The following is a 17,500-nucleotide window of genomic DNA, read 5'->3' as shown; positions in this document are numbered from 1 at the left end:
GCAGGTGCTGGCGGCAGGGGTTGGGGGCATGTGGAACCTCTGGCTGCCCGACTACAGTAGGTTATAGAGCAGTGGTTCTTAACCTGGGGTGCGGGCACCCCCGGGGGGTGCGCCAGAGATTTCAGGGGGTGCGCAAAATTTTGTTTGTGTTGAGGTTGAGACCAAAATTCTGCTTCCAAACATTATAATTAGGCCAAACTAAGACCAAATTTCAACATGTTTTCGTCTCCATGTAATTTAATTAATGTCTAAAGTAAGAATCATTGTAATTGATGACTTAAATCATTTTTTTGGTGCGTATACACGTGTAGATATTTGGGATGGGGGTGCGCGGCTTGTCTTGGGAACAGCTAAGGGGGTGCGTTCAGAAAAAAAGGTTGAGAACCACTGTTATAGAGGCTATATACTGTATCATAATGGGGCATTATTATCCAGAGTTGCATAAAGTAGAAGTAGAAATACTCTCAGATATGCAATTACAACACTAGTAGTATGCTATTACTAAGTACTATTACATCTGTAAGAGTGCTTCAACATTTGTCTACAACTCTGTTATTGTCACATGCTTTTGATCATGAAGCAGTTGAATACTATCATGTCAACATGGACCACAGTACATGGACCACAGTGACAAAAAACATTCAAAATGGCCATTTTTTGTCCAGGTGGAATGTTCTAGCACTGTACTGTAAAGCATGCCTGTAACGCTGTAGTAATGTTAGAATTAAGTTTTCCTCCAGCATAGTGCATGCAGAGGCTACTCTTATTCATAGCAGAACAAGCAAAAAAATAGTGAACATGTTTTCCGCCACAATGTAGACCTTCTATAGAGGAGCCTACATTACGGCTGGAGCACGCTGCCTATTCGGCCCAGTGTTGTTGTTTTCCTCGGACTTGACACAGGACTGACGCTCGACTCTTCTGGTTGATGTCATCAGCAGATGCCTCTGAATAGCTACATGAGTGTGTGTGTGTGTGTGTGTGTGTGTGTGTGTGTGTGTGTGTGTGTGTGTGTGTGTGTGTGTGTGTGTGTGTGTGTGTGTGTGTGTGTGTGTGTCGCTTTCCATCATCACGGACCGAAAAAAAGCACACACACACACACACACACACACACACACACACACACACACACACACACACACACACACACACACACACACACACACACACACACACTCATGTAGCTATTCAGAGGCATCTGCTGATGACATCAACCAGAAGAGTCGAGCGTCAGTCCTGTGTCAAGTCCGAGGGGAAACATAAAACGGGGCGACCCGGAATAGCAAGGTGTTTGCTCCCAAAGCCGTAGTGCAGGCTCCTCTATAGAAGGTCTACATATGTGCGGAGGGGAAAACATGTTCACTATTTTTTTGCTTGTTCTGCTATGAATAAGAGTAGCCTCTGCATGCACTATGCTGGAGGAAAACTTAATTCTAACATTACTACAGCGTTACAGGCATGCTTTACAGTACAGTGCTAGAACATTCCACCTCGCCACGGGTGTGCAGTGCACAGATAGGAATAGGCTTTAGCACCACCTGCTCCTTTGCCCTACTGGACAAAAAATGGCCATTTTGAATGTTTTTTGTCACTGTGGTCCATGTACTGCTGCGTGTCCGTGTGGACAGATAGTATTCAAACCTGCTTAATGATCAAAAGCAGATACTGTGGACAATAACCAGTGTTTTTGTAGCACAAATGTGTGAAAGCACTCTTACAGAATGTAATAGTACTTAGTAATTTCATACTTATAGGTGTTGTAATTGGATATCTGAGGGAGTAATTTAATTCTACTTCTAACTTTATGACAAACACTCTGGATAATAATGCCCCCGATATTGGTACAGTATTATAGCCTCTTATAATATAACAGGGGTTTCCTCAACTTTTTTTTCGCTGAACGCACCCCCTTTGCTGTTTCCCCAAGACTAGAAGACGGCGCACCCCCAATCCCAAATTTCTAAACGGGTGGTACTTACGCACCAAAAAAAATGGTTTTTTTTTATGGTCCATCAATTTACAATGATTCTTTTCTCTTTTAGACATTAAATTTTAAATTACATGGAGACACGAACAAACGAGTTGGAAAAATTTTGGTCCCACTAACGTTTGGCCTTAATTATTATAATGTTTGGGAGGCAGGAATAAATTTTGGTCTCAACTCAACACAAACAAAAATTTTCGCGCACCCCCTGAAAATAATTGAAATCTCTGGCGCGCACCCCCCCGGGGGTGGTGCCCGACAGCCCCAGGTTTAGAGGGTTAAAGAACCTCTGCTCTATAACCTACTTTAGCTCGGCGCCAGAGGTTTCACACTTGGCCCCCCAACCCCTTTGCGCAGCACCCCTGCCACATGTTTACCACGGTGTACCTGTAACCGATTAAAGTGAACTGAACTGAATTGCTCGGAAGTGCCACTTGGATGCAAGGCACACTATCCTCAGATTGTTCCCCCAAAATCTGTGAGCAATATATAAGCTGAAGCTAAATAACAAAATTAATTTTTTAAAGCTTAAAGGTGTCAGCCTACATGTAATGCGGTGGGTTTCCTTAAACTTTTTCTGATCGGGAGTCCAATTGGGACCCAAGATAATAGATTAGAATAATATGTCGCGACCCCCCACCCCCCCCACCACGCCACCCCCTAATCACACATGAAACCTTTTCCTTTTAGACAACAAAGGTTTTCATTTTCATTGGGAATTTCACTGGGACAGAATGACGGTAAGGCTTCTTCTTCATTCGCTAAATGTTTTTTTTTAGCAATATCTAAGGTGGTGAAATAAGTTACTAACCACGAGTTATGGAATTATGTTAAACATGTTTTCACTGTTTTTTCATGTCCCTTCTGTCTGCGGGACCCCTTGAAATAGCCTACCTATGAACCCACCTAGTGGGTCCCTATCCCCTACTTTGGGACAACCACTGTTGTTATGTAATTTAAGGTAATGAAATGCAAAAAAAAAATCATACATAATTGTTCTGATTGGTTCCTTTCTCTCCCCCAGTGCTTCCACCCATTGAAGAGATGGGGAGGCGTCCTCTGATCATCGGAGGGCTTTGCGGGGTGATGGGAATCCTGCTGTGCTTGGGTTCTCAAACTCTCCCTCATCCTCCATGAGTACCTCAACATTTACATCCAAAACACCTTTCATTATTTCTTACTTTTTCGATTCATTTTATAATTATGTTGTGTACTTGTTCGGTGGTTGTATATGGTGAATTCTTTTTGTTTTAGGATTTTTTTTGAGAATTTTATAAAACATGTGATTCAATTTCTTGCTGTTACTTTTCCTGGGTGACCTTTTCTGTAGTATTTTTTGACTTTAAAGTTCACTACTTTTAACTATTATGTTATGCAGAAGCACTTGGGTTACCTTTTGCTTGGGAAAGTGCATCGGTTCGACGTTGGTCTGTAGATATAGTCACTCGAGCATTGTTTAGCACAATTTTTACTCGTGCCTTCCAGTGTTTTTAAGGAACACTGATGGTGGTGCAATAAGGGGCAGGGAGAATAAAGAAGAGAATTTAAAGTAGGGGTAGGGGGGGGTCCAAGTGTTTAATGTGGATGTGGTCCTCCTTTTGGGTCCTCTCCCTCCTCTGAAAAAAATCTATAACTCACTGTATTGTGGAAGGAGAAGAAACGGAAGAGAAGAAAGCAAAGAGAAGAAGAAAAGAAGTAAAGATTCAAGCCCCAAGAAGGAAGAAAGTAAGCGGAGAAGAGGAGAAGAAGAGAAAGAAGAGAATGTGATGAAAGAGAGGAAAGAGAGTAGAACGAAGTGAGAAGCAAGAAGAGACGGAGGAGCGACAGAGAAGAAGCGAAGAGGAGGAAAGAAGGAAGAGAGAAGAGTAGAACAGAGCCGAAAGAAGGACGAGAGAAAGAGACGAAGAGGGAAGAACGAGAAGCCAATATGTGAAGACGCACGCGAGGAAGCAGCGGAGAAGAGGCGCAAGAAGAGTAGCAGAGGCGAACGACGCAAGCCGACACACAGAGGCGGACCTCTCCTCATGAGGAGAAACTCTCCCTCCTCTCCTCATATCCTCCTGTACTTCGCTCAGCTCCCTCTGCCCTATCTTCCCTCACGCTCCCTCCTCTCTCTTCTCCTCCTCTCCTTTTTCTCCTACTCTCCCCCCTCCCTCTCTGTTTCCTCACTCTCCTCCCTCTCCTCCTCTTCCCCTCCTCCTGTCCCCTTCTCCCACCTTATACTCCCCACCTCTCCTCCTCTCCTCCTATCCGTCACTTCTCTCTCTACTCCTTTCCATCCTCCTCTACCCTCCTCTCCTCCTCTCCTCCCTCCTCTTCCCCTCCTCTCGGTCCTCACTCTTCACTCCTCTTACCCTCCTCTCCTCCTACCTTCTTCATCCTCTCTCTTCTCCCTCCTCCACCTCTCTTCCTCTCCTCTCTATTCTCCATCTCTTCCTACTACCTCCGCCCATACTCTTTCACTCCTCCCTGTCCCCATCTCTTCTCCTCCTATTCCTCTTCTCCCTCCTCCCTGGTTTCCCATGCTCACCTTTTACCATTGTTCCCCATCCTCGAGTGCCCTATCTCCCTTCCAAATCCATCCTCTCCTGTATCCAAGCCTGGCGTCCGTTTAGGGTCACCTGGGCTGCCCTGGGCTCTCCACTGAATCTCCAGTACTCTTCAATTCCATCCTATCCACTCTTCAGCACCGCAACGCCACACTCTCCCTCTCTCCTCCTCTACCACGCATGCTAGGCGCTCCCTCCTCTCAAAAAAGGTCCACTCTCTCCCCCCCCCCCTATCCGCCTATCCTCCCCCTCTCCAGTGTTCACCTCCTAACCTCACTTATCTTGGTGAGCCACAATGTGGCCTGCTTTATGTACACTAAATCTCCTAGATGTATGGAGGGGTGGCGTGGGTTAGGCGTCCTGGGCACCCACTGGGCTCCACGTGAATCTCAAAAGTACTGTACAGCTCCAATCTAAACTAGTTCACGCCACACGCACACACACAACCACACGTTCGCGCACATGGCGGACGCACGGACAAACAAACACACACACGCGCGCGTGCACACACACACACAAAAACAACGCACACCACAATGCTAGCACAAGATGCGTACACGCAATACCATCATTTCAAACCGCATGCACCAACAACACATGCACGCAAGAATGTACATACGCACATCACACACACACACGGAAACACGGCACCAACACACTCACAACCACACACACACACACTCACACACCACAAACACACACAATACACACACACACACCACTCACACGGACACACACACAGAACACCAACACATCACCTGCCAACGGTACTTTTGGTCCTTCATTCACCTTTTCTTCCTCTTCTTCCATGCCTCCATCCCCCCACCTCTCCATCCGTCCCCTGGCCCTGCTGTATAAACCCGTGCGCCTCCTTTCCCCTTTTTTTTCTTTCCCTTTCCCTTCCACCTCTCCATCCCCCCATCCCCTGGCTCTCCTGTATAAACCCTGTGCCCCTGTCCCTTGGAGTTAAGATGGCTGCAGGCAGGGAAGCCAAAACGGGCGGTGCAAAAAAAGGGAGACAGTTGTCCCGGGATCAGGGGACACAGGTGGCCCAGAAAGAATTGGCGTTCGCATTACCATTGGTATGTTTTTGGTTAGGTGGGGGCCCTCCTTTCAGCTGACTTTGTCCTGTGGCTCTGGCCAAAAGCTGCCCGTGGACACTGGCTGCAGGGAATCATTAAAGTTTAATTTGGAATGCTGATGTAGATTTCAGCTCGCTCTGCAGGTATTTGGGATGTCTCTCTCTACACAGTTCTAGGGGTCGAGAGCTCATTAACCCTATTTGGATGATTGCCTGTGTGTGTGTGTGTGTGTGTGTGGTGTGTGTGTGTTGTGTGTGTGTGTGGTGTGTGTGGGGTGTGTGTGTTTTTGTGTGTGTGTGTGTGGTGTGTGTGTGGTGTGTGTGTGTGTGTGTGTGTGTGTGTGTGTGTGTGTGGGTTGTGTGGGTGTGTGTAGTGTGTGTTTGGTTTGTGCGCTGTGCGTTTGACGTGCCTGTGCGTGTTTGAGTGCGTGTGGGTGTCGTGAGGGTGTGTTTATTTTTCTCCTTCCATGTCCCCTCTGCTGCAGTCCCATGTCGTCCATAATGAGGTATGTGAGTGTGGGCTGCGTGGTGGGAATCATCGCTGGATTCTGTATCGGGCCTGGTGAGTTCTAATTTCCTTACTTACTTCACATTGATATTTAAAATGTGTCTGGTTTTATCAACAAAATGATGAAGAATTTCGTTATGATTTATTTATATAGTTGACTATTATCTATTTGTTTATTATTTTATGGGCAGCCTTGGGTCTAAGTGGTTAGGGAGGTGGAACTTAAGTTCAGAGCGGTTGCTAGGTTCGGTATCCCCACCTTAAACCGATCCCTGCACCTCCATCCATGGCTGAAGTGCCCATGAGCAAGGCACCTAACCCAACATTGCGCTTGAGACTGTAACCAATACCCTGTAAATAATAATTGTAAGTCACTTTGGATAAAAGCGTCAGCTAAGTGTAATGTAATGTAATGTTTTATACCGCACAGAGCTCACAGTCCACCTTATTAGGTTCTCTGTATTTTGTTTTAACCACAACAGACTAAGATTTGTTTGATTTTGGTATGGACAATATGTCTGAAATTTAAGTTACATCTTCATTGTTATTGTTTTGGGGGAACTTTGTTCTCTGCATGAGACCTATGTGGGAGAACATGCACACTCACGCACTCACACACACACACACACACATGTACACACATGTACACACGCACACGCACATACACACAAACACAAACAGACACACACACCTGCACACACACACCCACAACACACCACACACCAAACACACACAAACAACACACTCACAACACACTCACTTGTACACAACCACACACACACTCACACAAACCTGTGTCTGCATTTTATATATTTTGGATCATTCAGCGGCAAAATTTCCAACAGCGAAACACCACTAGGAGTGAGTCTTTCCAAATAACTCTCCTGACTGCATTATGGTACTAGGGCCTCTTGAATTTCCTTGACATTTGTTAAATAGGGATATGGCGACCTCTGGAGGTTCAAAAGGGGGGAAGGAAAAGGTTAAAAATGTTCTCTTACGTAAAAATTTTTAGGCTTTTGGTTTAGAACTGTCCACTGGCTGCTGAAAAGACCCGCCAACAAGCATGATTGTCACAGGATATTTTGAAGGGCATGTTTACTCCCGTGTAACCTTAAAATAAAGGAAAATAAAAAACCTAATATTGCCCTTTTTAGTTCTAGTTTCAGCCCTGTATTACGTTTAGCGTCGGAAGGTCTGGGCATTCTTTCCGCTGGCCCCTCTCGGAACAAACAACTAAAATAAATTCTCCCAGTAAAGCAAACGGGACCGTTTAAATATCTGACACTTAGCCACTTTTTAAATTAGAGATCGGGCCTGTCGGATTTGTTTTTGCAGCGCCTCTCTCTGTTTTCTCTCTCGATCTCCTGTCTCTGACTCTTCTCTCTATCTCTCTCCTTTCTCTCTCAATCCTCCTCTCTCTACTCTCATCCTCTCTCTCTCTTCTCTATCTTATCTCTCCTCTCTCTCTCTTTGTCTCAATCTCTCTCTCTCTCTCTCTATATGAGGTTCAGGCCCTATTTCTCCCAAATGAACAGCCGTAGGACTACCATGATGGTCACCTCGTAAACATTCTGCTGTTGTTCTGCATGTCCAGCGAAGCGCTTGTGTGTGTGTGTGGGTGTGTGTGTGTGTGTGTGTGGTGTGTGTTTGTGTGTGTGCGTTTGAATGTGTGTGTGCGTGCGTGCGTGCGTATGCGTGCATGTGTTGTTTAGTGTGTGTGTGTGTGTGGTGCGTGGTGGCAGTGCGTTGTGATCTGTGGTCTTTTATGAAGGCCGTTGGTACTCTGCGGATTGTCTTCTGCGTGGCCTCTTTACGTCGAGTTGGAATCTGAACGGATCGCCCGGCTCGACCGCTCAAAGCCCCAGCGTTTTCTCCATTTCCTTTTCTTTCTTTATTTCTTTTATTTCCTTTTATTTCTTTATTTCTTTTATTTCTTTATTTCTTTGCATACTGTATCTTGCGCTGAAACCCCCGTGGCCACCACATAGACCACTGAAGCAGGCAGTATAAAATAGGCCATGTTTTTTGACCCATTATGAACCTTGTGTTGTTGAGTACAAAAGGGTTGCTGTGACGCTGATAATTATGTGGGCTATTGCACAGAAATCTATAGCCCAATAACTTCGTTTGGGCTCCAAGGGTACCAATAGTCCAGTCCACCTTTGTAGAGTCACCAGATGAGGTAAGTCGATACAAGTCGGGGTCTAAAGAGGTTTCCGAATCCGACCACAAGACGGGGCCCAAATGGGAGGATCCAGTTAAATCCAGATCCAATGTTGGCATTGTTAAACATTGGAAAAGGAAAGGATGATGATACGGCAATTATGGGCATTTTTGATTGGTAACATAGTATTTTCGTCAATGTGAAGACAATTCCTTGTTGGATATATTGAGATGTCAAGCTATGATGTTGTATAAGCAAAATAAAGAACAGACCCGGGCGAGAGTCCAAAAGCTAAATTGCGCAAAACCAGGGCCCAAACCAAGACAACTTCGATTCCAACTAGAAGCAAGTCCGAATAAACTAATAGTTGCATCAGAAAAATCGACACTTGAAATTGGACTCGAGTAACTACAGCCTGCAAGGGTGCAGCATTTGGCCCTTGAGTTCTTGATGTAGAAAATTATCCATCTAGGGATGCTTGGGTTTGGATTTTGTTGAATCGGGTTAGTTGCTAGTTGCTAAAATCATTCAGAAATGGGCTCGAATCGGGCATCGTAACAGAAACCTCCCGACAAGTAATGCGGATGGTGGACTCGGACAAGTGTTAAATGGGCGAGGATAGTGGTCGGGATAACACCACTAGGTGTTTAAGGTATTAGTCCCCATGAGGCTACACTTTGTGGTGCCCAAGACCGGAATTTCCTACTGGGACCCCCAAATACTGTTTTAGTGCCTGAGACAAGACGGTGATGTCCCAAAAAGGGGCGCCCAAGTCAAGTATTGAGCCCATGTTCGGTTCGCATTGTTAAACCATACAAATTGGTTCGAAAAAGATTGATGACTTGTCAACATTACTGGCCGGTTTCGCTATTAGGTAACCGGGGGGGGAATGTGGCACCGGCACTGTTCTCAGTCGAGGAGATGGTTTGTGAATGGCAGAGATAAATTTCTGTTTATCATGGGTCCATGGCACTGCAGATGACCCTCCACATTATTCTCCTCTTTCACCTGCAATGAAAATTCTCAAAAAATCCTTATGGGACTGTAAAAAGCTTTTAAAGCTGTGGGAAATTAAAGCGTAGACCTATTAAAGGGGCTTTAATCACAGTAAGATAAGTCAGCAAATATATATAAATTTTTTAGAGTGGAAACCATTTAAGCCGTTAATAAAAAAATAAAGCAGCAAACACGTAATCGTTTCGGCTAACGTTTCAGCCTCAACATGCGGGGTGACGTTTTTGGCACATGGTTAGGTAAATAATAAATAATTCTAGACGCTGTTGTGATAGTAGTGAATTTTTCCATTTTGGGACTTGCGTGGCTTGGTTTATGAGCTTGGATTTGCTTAAGCTCCAATGAAGCAAGAAATACGTGTTTTGGCCGTGGGTCAGAACTAAATACAGGCATGAACCCGGCAGACAAGTGCTAGTCCATCACATGAACCACAGGTCTTAATATGGCAAGCAGCTTTTTTTTGCTTACGGTCCAAGACAAGTCAGCTTAAACAGCTTTTGGTATGAGCCAACAGAGATCATATTCTTAAGTCCATAGAAAAAAGTCGGACTGCAAATGTTGCAAGTTGCCCTACCCTTATCTTCCGAAGGTCTTGGCCAAATTTTCCAAGGGTGTTATAGGCTACTTTGACAGAGGGGTTCTGGCCACGTTTATCGTGCAAAAAGTCAAACAATAATCCAAGGTAAACACCGCTATTCCGCAGTTGAGGAACAGTTTCTTCGCAACACCAATAAGTCCTAATATCTGAATACCAGTAGACCTGTGCTACTTGTAGCTTGCCATAACTGGACGTAAATGGTGTTAACATGCTATTTTAAATGCCATTTCATGGGCTCAAACTTGTAAATTACCCCACAAAAAACTGTTATTCTCTCCATTTCCGAGACACTCTGTGATGAGGCTTCCACCTTGGGGTTTGGGTTTGTATTTCAACATGGCTGCGTCCTAGTTTGCACAATGCTTTCCGAAATCATTCCCAATTTTGGCAGTTATAAGCAGTTTCTATTATCGGAATTGAAACCAAATAGCACGGAAGGCATGTGGCTATCAGTTAGCGTCCAAAAGTTGCAGGGGAAATAAATGACGTTTATACTCCATGGTTACATCAGTGGTTCCACTACAAACCTATGAGATCGAGGCCGCCCCGTCCTAAATACCTGTCTTTCAGGCCGACAGCAAACGGGTGGCACGGGCTGCTGCCATGCCCAGCTCCCATGCTTTAGCAAAGGCTTTTTGGAACATAAATTGATTAAGTCACTTGCGAACATTTCTATTTCATTGATAGTAGGCTCTTTATAACTTTTCCCAGTGGTGACAATGTGTTAAAATGAACCCCCCGTCCTTCTTCAAAAAAAGCCAACGTTAGTAAGTCAGATTCGCGCTTTAGGTTTCACATTGCAAACGTTAAGTGAATTTAAAGGCTACATGTTACCCCCCAAGATCGGTACACATTCGGGAAATTACGTAGGCGGTCGCAATAGGTGCTGGGCAGACACCTGCATGGTTTGGCAAAACTCGGGCCCTATGAGCCCTAAGATGTTATTTCTTCAGCCCCAACAAACTACGTTAAAAGTGAGTTTCCAATGAACCACCAACATTCGTTTTGTCCGACCCCAATATGGGAACTAAGCCGGGGCAAAAAATTGTATCAAGCAGTTGTCAGTGCTCTAATTTCCACTTTAAGGGGACACTGTGCTGGAAATTCTGGTCAATTAAGATACTAGGCAACTATGCTGCTTATTATAAGGGAGGGTGCCTATTGTCCAAATTTGAACTTTTACATGAAAGTTTACGATAGTAATCAATGGTAAGCAATTTTCCTAGTATGGTCATGTACATTAAAACGTTTTTTAAAATCATCAAAAAAAGCTATTTCTGGGATATCAAAACCAAGAGGAAGGGGGAAAGATGACCTCCATTTTCATGTAACCCTTCAAATGCAACCCTTTTCCAGGCGCATGTCGACATGCTTAGAATTTGTCATGAAGTCTTGGTTGGTAGCTATTCATGAATATAAAATGGTGGCCCCAACATTAGTGATTGGGTTGCATGTGACAAGGAAACCTTAAAAAAGAGAACTTTCAAAGAAGGGGATCTTCATCTTTGATGTCCCTTAAAATATGGGCATTGTATCCTGGGCATGGCTAAATTAAAACACCAGCCATCATGGCTTTATTGTGCACTTGAAAAACCTATGATTCAAGGCAAGGGTCACAGCAGAAGGAAAAGACCAACTTGATTCCACTTTGACCCCATAGGGAGTATGTGTTGGTGGTTTGAGATTTTAAACCACTACCAGCCTTTTTAGCTTGACATCATGTCAATTGCAAAGTACCATTTTGAGCCCTGTTAGGATCCATTCCTGCACAACAAGAGGAGCTGGAATAGTGGTGGTAAGGTGTAATTGTGTGTTGTGTCCAGGGCTCTGAAGGGTAAGATGAACGGCGTAGGGCCAGCAACCACTTGGGCCCCCATAAAATTTAGGTTATGATTAGAGTATAAAATTTCTATTTGTGGGGAGTCTCCCTGACCAGTTAAGGCCAACGTTGCTTCATAGGGCCTCCAAAACCTTGGCAGCGGCCCCTGAGTTGTGGAGTGTGTGTTGGGGCTCATGTTTGCTTCCCCTCAATCTCTATCTAGCTAGCCATTTATCTACTGGGGTGATGAAAAAGGGAGCAGCTGGGTGTTCAAGGTGTTTTTTTTTTAAATAGGGGGGGGGGGGGGCCATGATAGATGTACTTTTCCTGGCGCCCAACACAGTGGGCGGGTTGGGGTGGTGGTGTGACGGGGTGTAGTGCACGGGCTTAATTTTTAAGTGGGATGATGGGGACATAATGTCATATAACTTTTGCAATGAAATTGCTTTACCCAAACGGGGCAATTTCAAATATATTTAAAATAATATAAGTAACCACGGGCATTTCTGTCAGTTAGTTAATGGCCCCACGCCTTTCCAAGTGCTGGTTGTGTGTTTTTGTGTTGTGGGTTGGGCTGGGATGCATATTTGTTTTGCCTCCGTCTCCGTCTCCATCTACTGGGGCTGAGTTCATAGTGTGAGGCTGGGTGTGTTGTGTAATATGTGGGTAATATGTGCATAGTGTTCCATTCCTGCCCAAACACAGGTGGAAAGCCGGGTGTACGATGTAACGGTTTCTCCTATACCAAAATATATAATCAATAATCCCTACGCGCCTCTACACACTTGGTGATGCTCCAGAGCGGATATATACGACAAAAGAGAACTCTGTGTGTTTGTTGGTGTCTGTGTGTGTGAGCTCGCACGCATCTCACGCTAGCACGACGAACTACACTACACTCACTAATGGCCTAAAGTGGAAAGTATGGGTGAAGTTGGTCTTTTCCTACCAGTGTTCAAACTGAAATTTCACCAGCATTGGCAGGTTGGTTGAAGTTATAATTTTTAGCCCTGGTGTGATGTTTAATATTCATAGCCTGGGGTTAATACGTCCTCCAAGCAATGTAGGTCCCACGCCATGATACGTAAGGTAAGTTTATGGAATTACCCTCCACCTGGACTCCAACTGAATACAGTTTTAAAAGTTAAGTTCTTGACGGATGTCAGCAAGCAGTCGCTTTAGCCCAGGCTTATGTAATATGTGCTTAGTTCTTACTCTGCACAACACGAGTGGGGAATGGAGTGTGTTGTGTTGTGTGGTTGGGATGCCTGGTGGTTTCGCCTCTCCCCGACTCCATCTACTGGGGAGGGGCAGTGCTGTATCTTGTATTCCTAATTGAGCGGGGATAGTTTATAGGCCTCTTTGCAACTTGCGACCGGAAATCCGGGAAAGCCCGCCCCGCCGCTTGCCGTGTGTGTGTGTGTGTGTCGGTGTGTGTGTGTGTTGTGGGTTGTGTGTGTCTCGTTGTGGGTGTGTGTGTGAGGGGTGGGTGTGGGTGTGTGTGTGTGTTTGTGTGTGTGTGGGTGTGCGGGGTGTGTGGTGTGTGTGTGTGTGTGTGTGTGCGCCCGCGGTGGGGATAGATGCTGAATTTGAAGGTGGCGTTTACACCGCTGATGCAGTATGAGCCCGCGCCTTTCCGCAAACAAAAATCTATTAATTCATTAACACCCGACTGCAGGTCTCTTATCACTGTAATTACGGTTTTTAAATTAGGATTTTTTTTTTGGGATCATGTGTCATAAACACATGATGTATATAGGCTTTTTAAGGACCAAAAAATTCCGACGCGAAACAAGAATTACAGCGAAAAAGCTTCCTTAGCAAATTTCGTAGCAGGCAGGCTGTGTTGCCCTCTCCTCCTCCTCCTTTTTTCCACTCCTCTCCTCCTTCCTCCTCTCCTTCCTCTTTTCCCTTCGTTCCTTCCTTCCTCATCGGCCTCGCACCGCAAATGATCATGACACAAATAATGAAGCAGCCTGATCGCGCTTGCTTTCCTGAATTCATTAGATTTGAAATAAACTACCTTGCGCCTTGCTTATTTTTCACTTTGTAACCAAAAGGGTCTGATTAGGAGTTTTAAGCACTGGAAACAGGTACTATTCTTTGACTATTGCAGCTAACGAGGCGAGCTCGTAAAGACCCCTTTTATTTACCCTACTCCCCTCTGTGAACTGTGGGCAGTTATGGGGAGGAGGGAAGCGCTTCCCCGCTTGGGTCCGCCACGCACACAATACACACGAACACACTACACACGCACACAACTTACAAACAACACACAATACAAACACAAACGCATGCACGCGTCCCACAGTGTTTAATGCATACATGCATGTTTCATTTTCACCACACACACAAACAACTCACATATACATTTGGCGGCCTGCATTTGTTTCTTCCCGTACATGCAAGACAAGTCCCTTCTCATTTCGCCCTCCGCAGAAGTTTATGCGGTTTATGTATATAGGCCACCAGCAGAGGCTGAGTTGAGATGGCCCGAGGCTCCTAAATGAAAATTTTATGAGGCCAAAAAAAACTTAATACGGTTTTATGTTTTGCTGGCTACCTGCCCATGTTGCTTTTGTGTATTGTTGTTTGGTTTGTTGTTATGGTTGTTGTGTAGCCGGGCGTCCCCTTCCTGATCACGGCGGGAGCTGTTCATAGCAAGTCCCATCGGCCGGATCTGCCTACACCTGTGGGGGGGTCCCTCAAACTGGATGGCCAACTTCACCATCGGCTTCATCTTCCCATTCCTGCAGGTAAACCATGGGGGGCAAACCAGAGAAGAGTAGAGAGAGGAGAGAGGTTCCATTGGCCCCTTGTTTCCGGGGTTCTATATTATGGGGGAGAAATCCCCCTTTAGGCAGACCTAGGCAGACTGAGGACTGTTCTATTCAATGCTGAGGTGCATTATGACACGCCCCTTTAGGCAGACCGGAACCTGGTCACGTTAGGTGCCCATAGAAACCAAATTATGTTGACATATCTCTACATACTTAAAGAATCTCTGGGGCAACTGTGGCGTAATATGGGGTTTAAACTACTTATCACACACAGCGCCACTAGTTACTCCCGCTTAGCGAGTTAATAAGTCAAATAGGAAGTCTATGTGTATTTTAACTTATAGCAAGGCGACTAAGCAAATGTAAACCAAGTTGGTATGCAGATTTTGGATTCAATGACAGTACTTCTCGCTTTTGCATTGGCGCAGTTAAACCTGCGGGGGAACGCTTGGTGAACGTTCCATGAGCGAATTTAGGCGAGGAAGTGAGTAAAGTATGTTGAATCTAGCTTTAGTTAGCGAGTTGCTCTTGTTGGATTTGAAAGGTAGGCAAGTTCGAATCTCAGTATTACTGTAGTGAATGCACCCTGGTTGTTTTGTTTTCCTGACACTGAAAGAAGGTTCAGACCGAAACACCAGACAGGCAGGAGTTTGAAAGTCTGAAGGGACTGGTAGGGCTCTTAGTTAGGGAGGGGAGCTGCTGTTCTGATCTGGAAGGTTGCAGGTTTCAAATCCTATGTCAAATCCCAGGCCTGGCTACACGGACACTACAAGTCCCTTCAAGAGTATGGTTTGGCTAACACTGTCAAGCCATTTCTCTGTGAGAGGTACAAAGGGCATGTCTAGCTCGCTTTCATGAAATAACCTCCATTTGCCACTGATTGATGCTACAATTGCCAGAAATTGCTCTGTGAAGCTGAAGCATGTTATACTGTATAATATTGGTGGTATGCTACTGTATACTATTGGCAGTAACTCTTCAGGAAGCAGCTGGTTGCTACAGCCACCAATACAATGCAATTTGATTTACAAGGGGTATGCCACTATATGTTGGGGTCTTAATACAGTTTAAAATCGTTGGCCAGGGTTTATAAAGGTGGTAAAGTGTCTTGTCTTAACCTCTTTTAACTTGTCCTTTAAAGTAAAAGACAACGCTTAACATGAAAAACAAGGACACTTTACCACCTTTATAAACCCTGGCCAACGATTTTAACTGTGGTAAGCCCCAAAAAATAGTGGCATACCCCTTTAACCAAAAAAAATGAAAACAATATTTTTGTCATGTGATGATCTCTTCAAAAAACAAAACATCCCTGTAACTGTTAGAGGTAAGTGGGCTGGATCCTACTTGCCGACCAATTGCAATGTGATTTAATGTAAACGCAATGACAAAGGGTATGATTTCTCATGCTCTGTTTCTTACTTTCTCTTTCAGGCAGCCGCCTGGCTCGTACTGCTACCTGGTGTTCAGCGGCGTGTGCCATGGGCGTGGCAGGTGTACGTCTTCGACCGTCATCCCGAGACCAAGAACAAGACGTTCGTGGAGATATCAGCAAGATGTTACGCCAGCCAAGGAGGGGCATCATGGAGAGCGACCAGATGAAGCTGGGAAGAAGCATGAACGGACCTACGGCACGCTGGAGGAGAATGGCTTCGCATCGACTTCGACCAGCTCCTCGTCCACCCCGTAATAACGAGTCATGGTGGACCTTAGTAGGCCAAGTGTCCACCCCGTAACATCCAAGGTGGACCAGGCCAAGTTGTCACACCCCCCTTGCACCAAGAGGAATCCACCCCATAGTAAGAGCCAGATGGAACAAGGTCCAAGTCCATTTCCCATAGTAAGAGCCAGGTGGGCCAGGGCCCAAGTGTTCCACCCCCCGTAAAACGCCCAAGGTGGCACCAGACCAAGTCAACCCTGCTAACACAAAGGGGGGTCAGGCCAAGTCAACCCGTTGTACTCTTACCAAGGTGGGTACCAGGCCCAAGTTCACACCTCCCGTAACTGCAAGGTGGATCCAGGCAAGGTCAACCCACGGAACACAAGGGGGGTCATGCTAGAATCCACCCCATTAATAAAGGTGGGACCAGACCTGTCCACCCCATAAACCAATTAGATGAATCACGCTAATCCACTCCATGAAAAAAGGTGGACCAGGCCAAGTCACACCCCCATAACACCAAGAGGAATCACGCTAACTTCCACCCCATAAACACCAAGAGGTATAAGGAATAACTCCACCCCAGAACACAAGGGAGAGCATGTTAAGTACACACCATCATGAAAAAGGTGGGATACCAGGCCAAGTCCTCCCCATAACACCAAGAGGAATCATTGTGCTAAACTCCACCCTGTAACACCAAGGGGGAACCAGGTTAAATCCACATCTGTTTAAATACCAAAAGGGGGACTAGGAGGACCAATGTCCACCCAATTAATAAAAGCCAGTTGGATTAGACCATAGTTCACCCCATAACATCAAGGTTGATCATGCTAAGTTCCACCCGATAAACAAAGAGGAATAAATCAAGTCCACCCCGTAACCCCAAGGTGGGACCAGTTAAATCCACCCCCTAACACAACTTATCAGCAGGCCAGGCTTAGGCCAGACAGGTATACTGCTGGATTCCAATGTTCAGATTCAAGCTTTAGCTGCAGACCTAGTTGGGAAGTTCACCTGGACATAGTGCTAAATTGGCCAATAAAAGAGCCATCAGTTCTCTCAACTAATTGATGCAAGCAGGCCATCTGTCTTCAAGTGTTGTGGCTCTCTGTTGGTCACCTTAGCCAAAGGTTATCATTTCACCAGTTGTTCTTGGAACTTAACCCTCATTGGTCCACTCCAATTTTCTGGGGTAAGTTAACCTAAAGACATTGGTGAATCTTCTAATAGAGAGTCTGTAGGCACCATCTAATGTAGTTAAGACAATAAGAACACAAGAGTATTTTAGTAGTTGAATTACCACTACCTTCAGGTTAACTTAACATGGAATCTTCTAA

General features: G+C 45.3%; 1 protein-coding gene across 1 annotated transcript in view; it reads right to left on the bottom strand.

Moving 5' to 3' along the window:
* Positions 1 to 17,500, bottom strand: part of slc2a15a (solute carrier family 2 member 15a) — a 52,757-nt gene that overhangs the window by 14,009 nt on the left and 21,248 nt on the right. Inside the window, exon 5 of the mRNA XM_063191297.1 lies at positions 14,284 to 14,470. Within this exon, the coding sequence (XP_063047367.1) occupies positions 14,284 to 14,470 (187 nt within the window). The remainder of the gene's footprint in view (positions 1 to 14,283; positions 14,471 to 17,500) is intronic.

Source organism: Engraulis encrasicolus, chromosome 24 (assembly GCF_034702125.1).
Source record: "Engraulis encrasicolus isolate BLACKSEA-1 chromosome 24, IST_EnEncr_1.0, whole genome shotgun sequence".
Taxonomy (NCBI): domain Eukaryota; kingdom Metazoa; phylum Chordata; class Actinopteri; order Clupeiformes; family Engraulidae; genus Engraulis; species Engraulis encrasicolus.
Note: the sequence above shows the minus strand (reverse complement) of the source record. Positions and strands in the feature narration are given on the sequence as shown.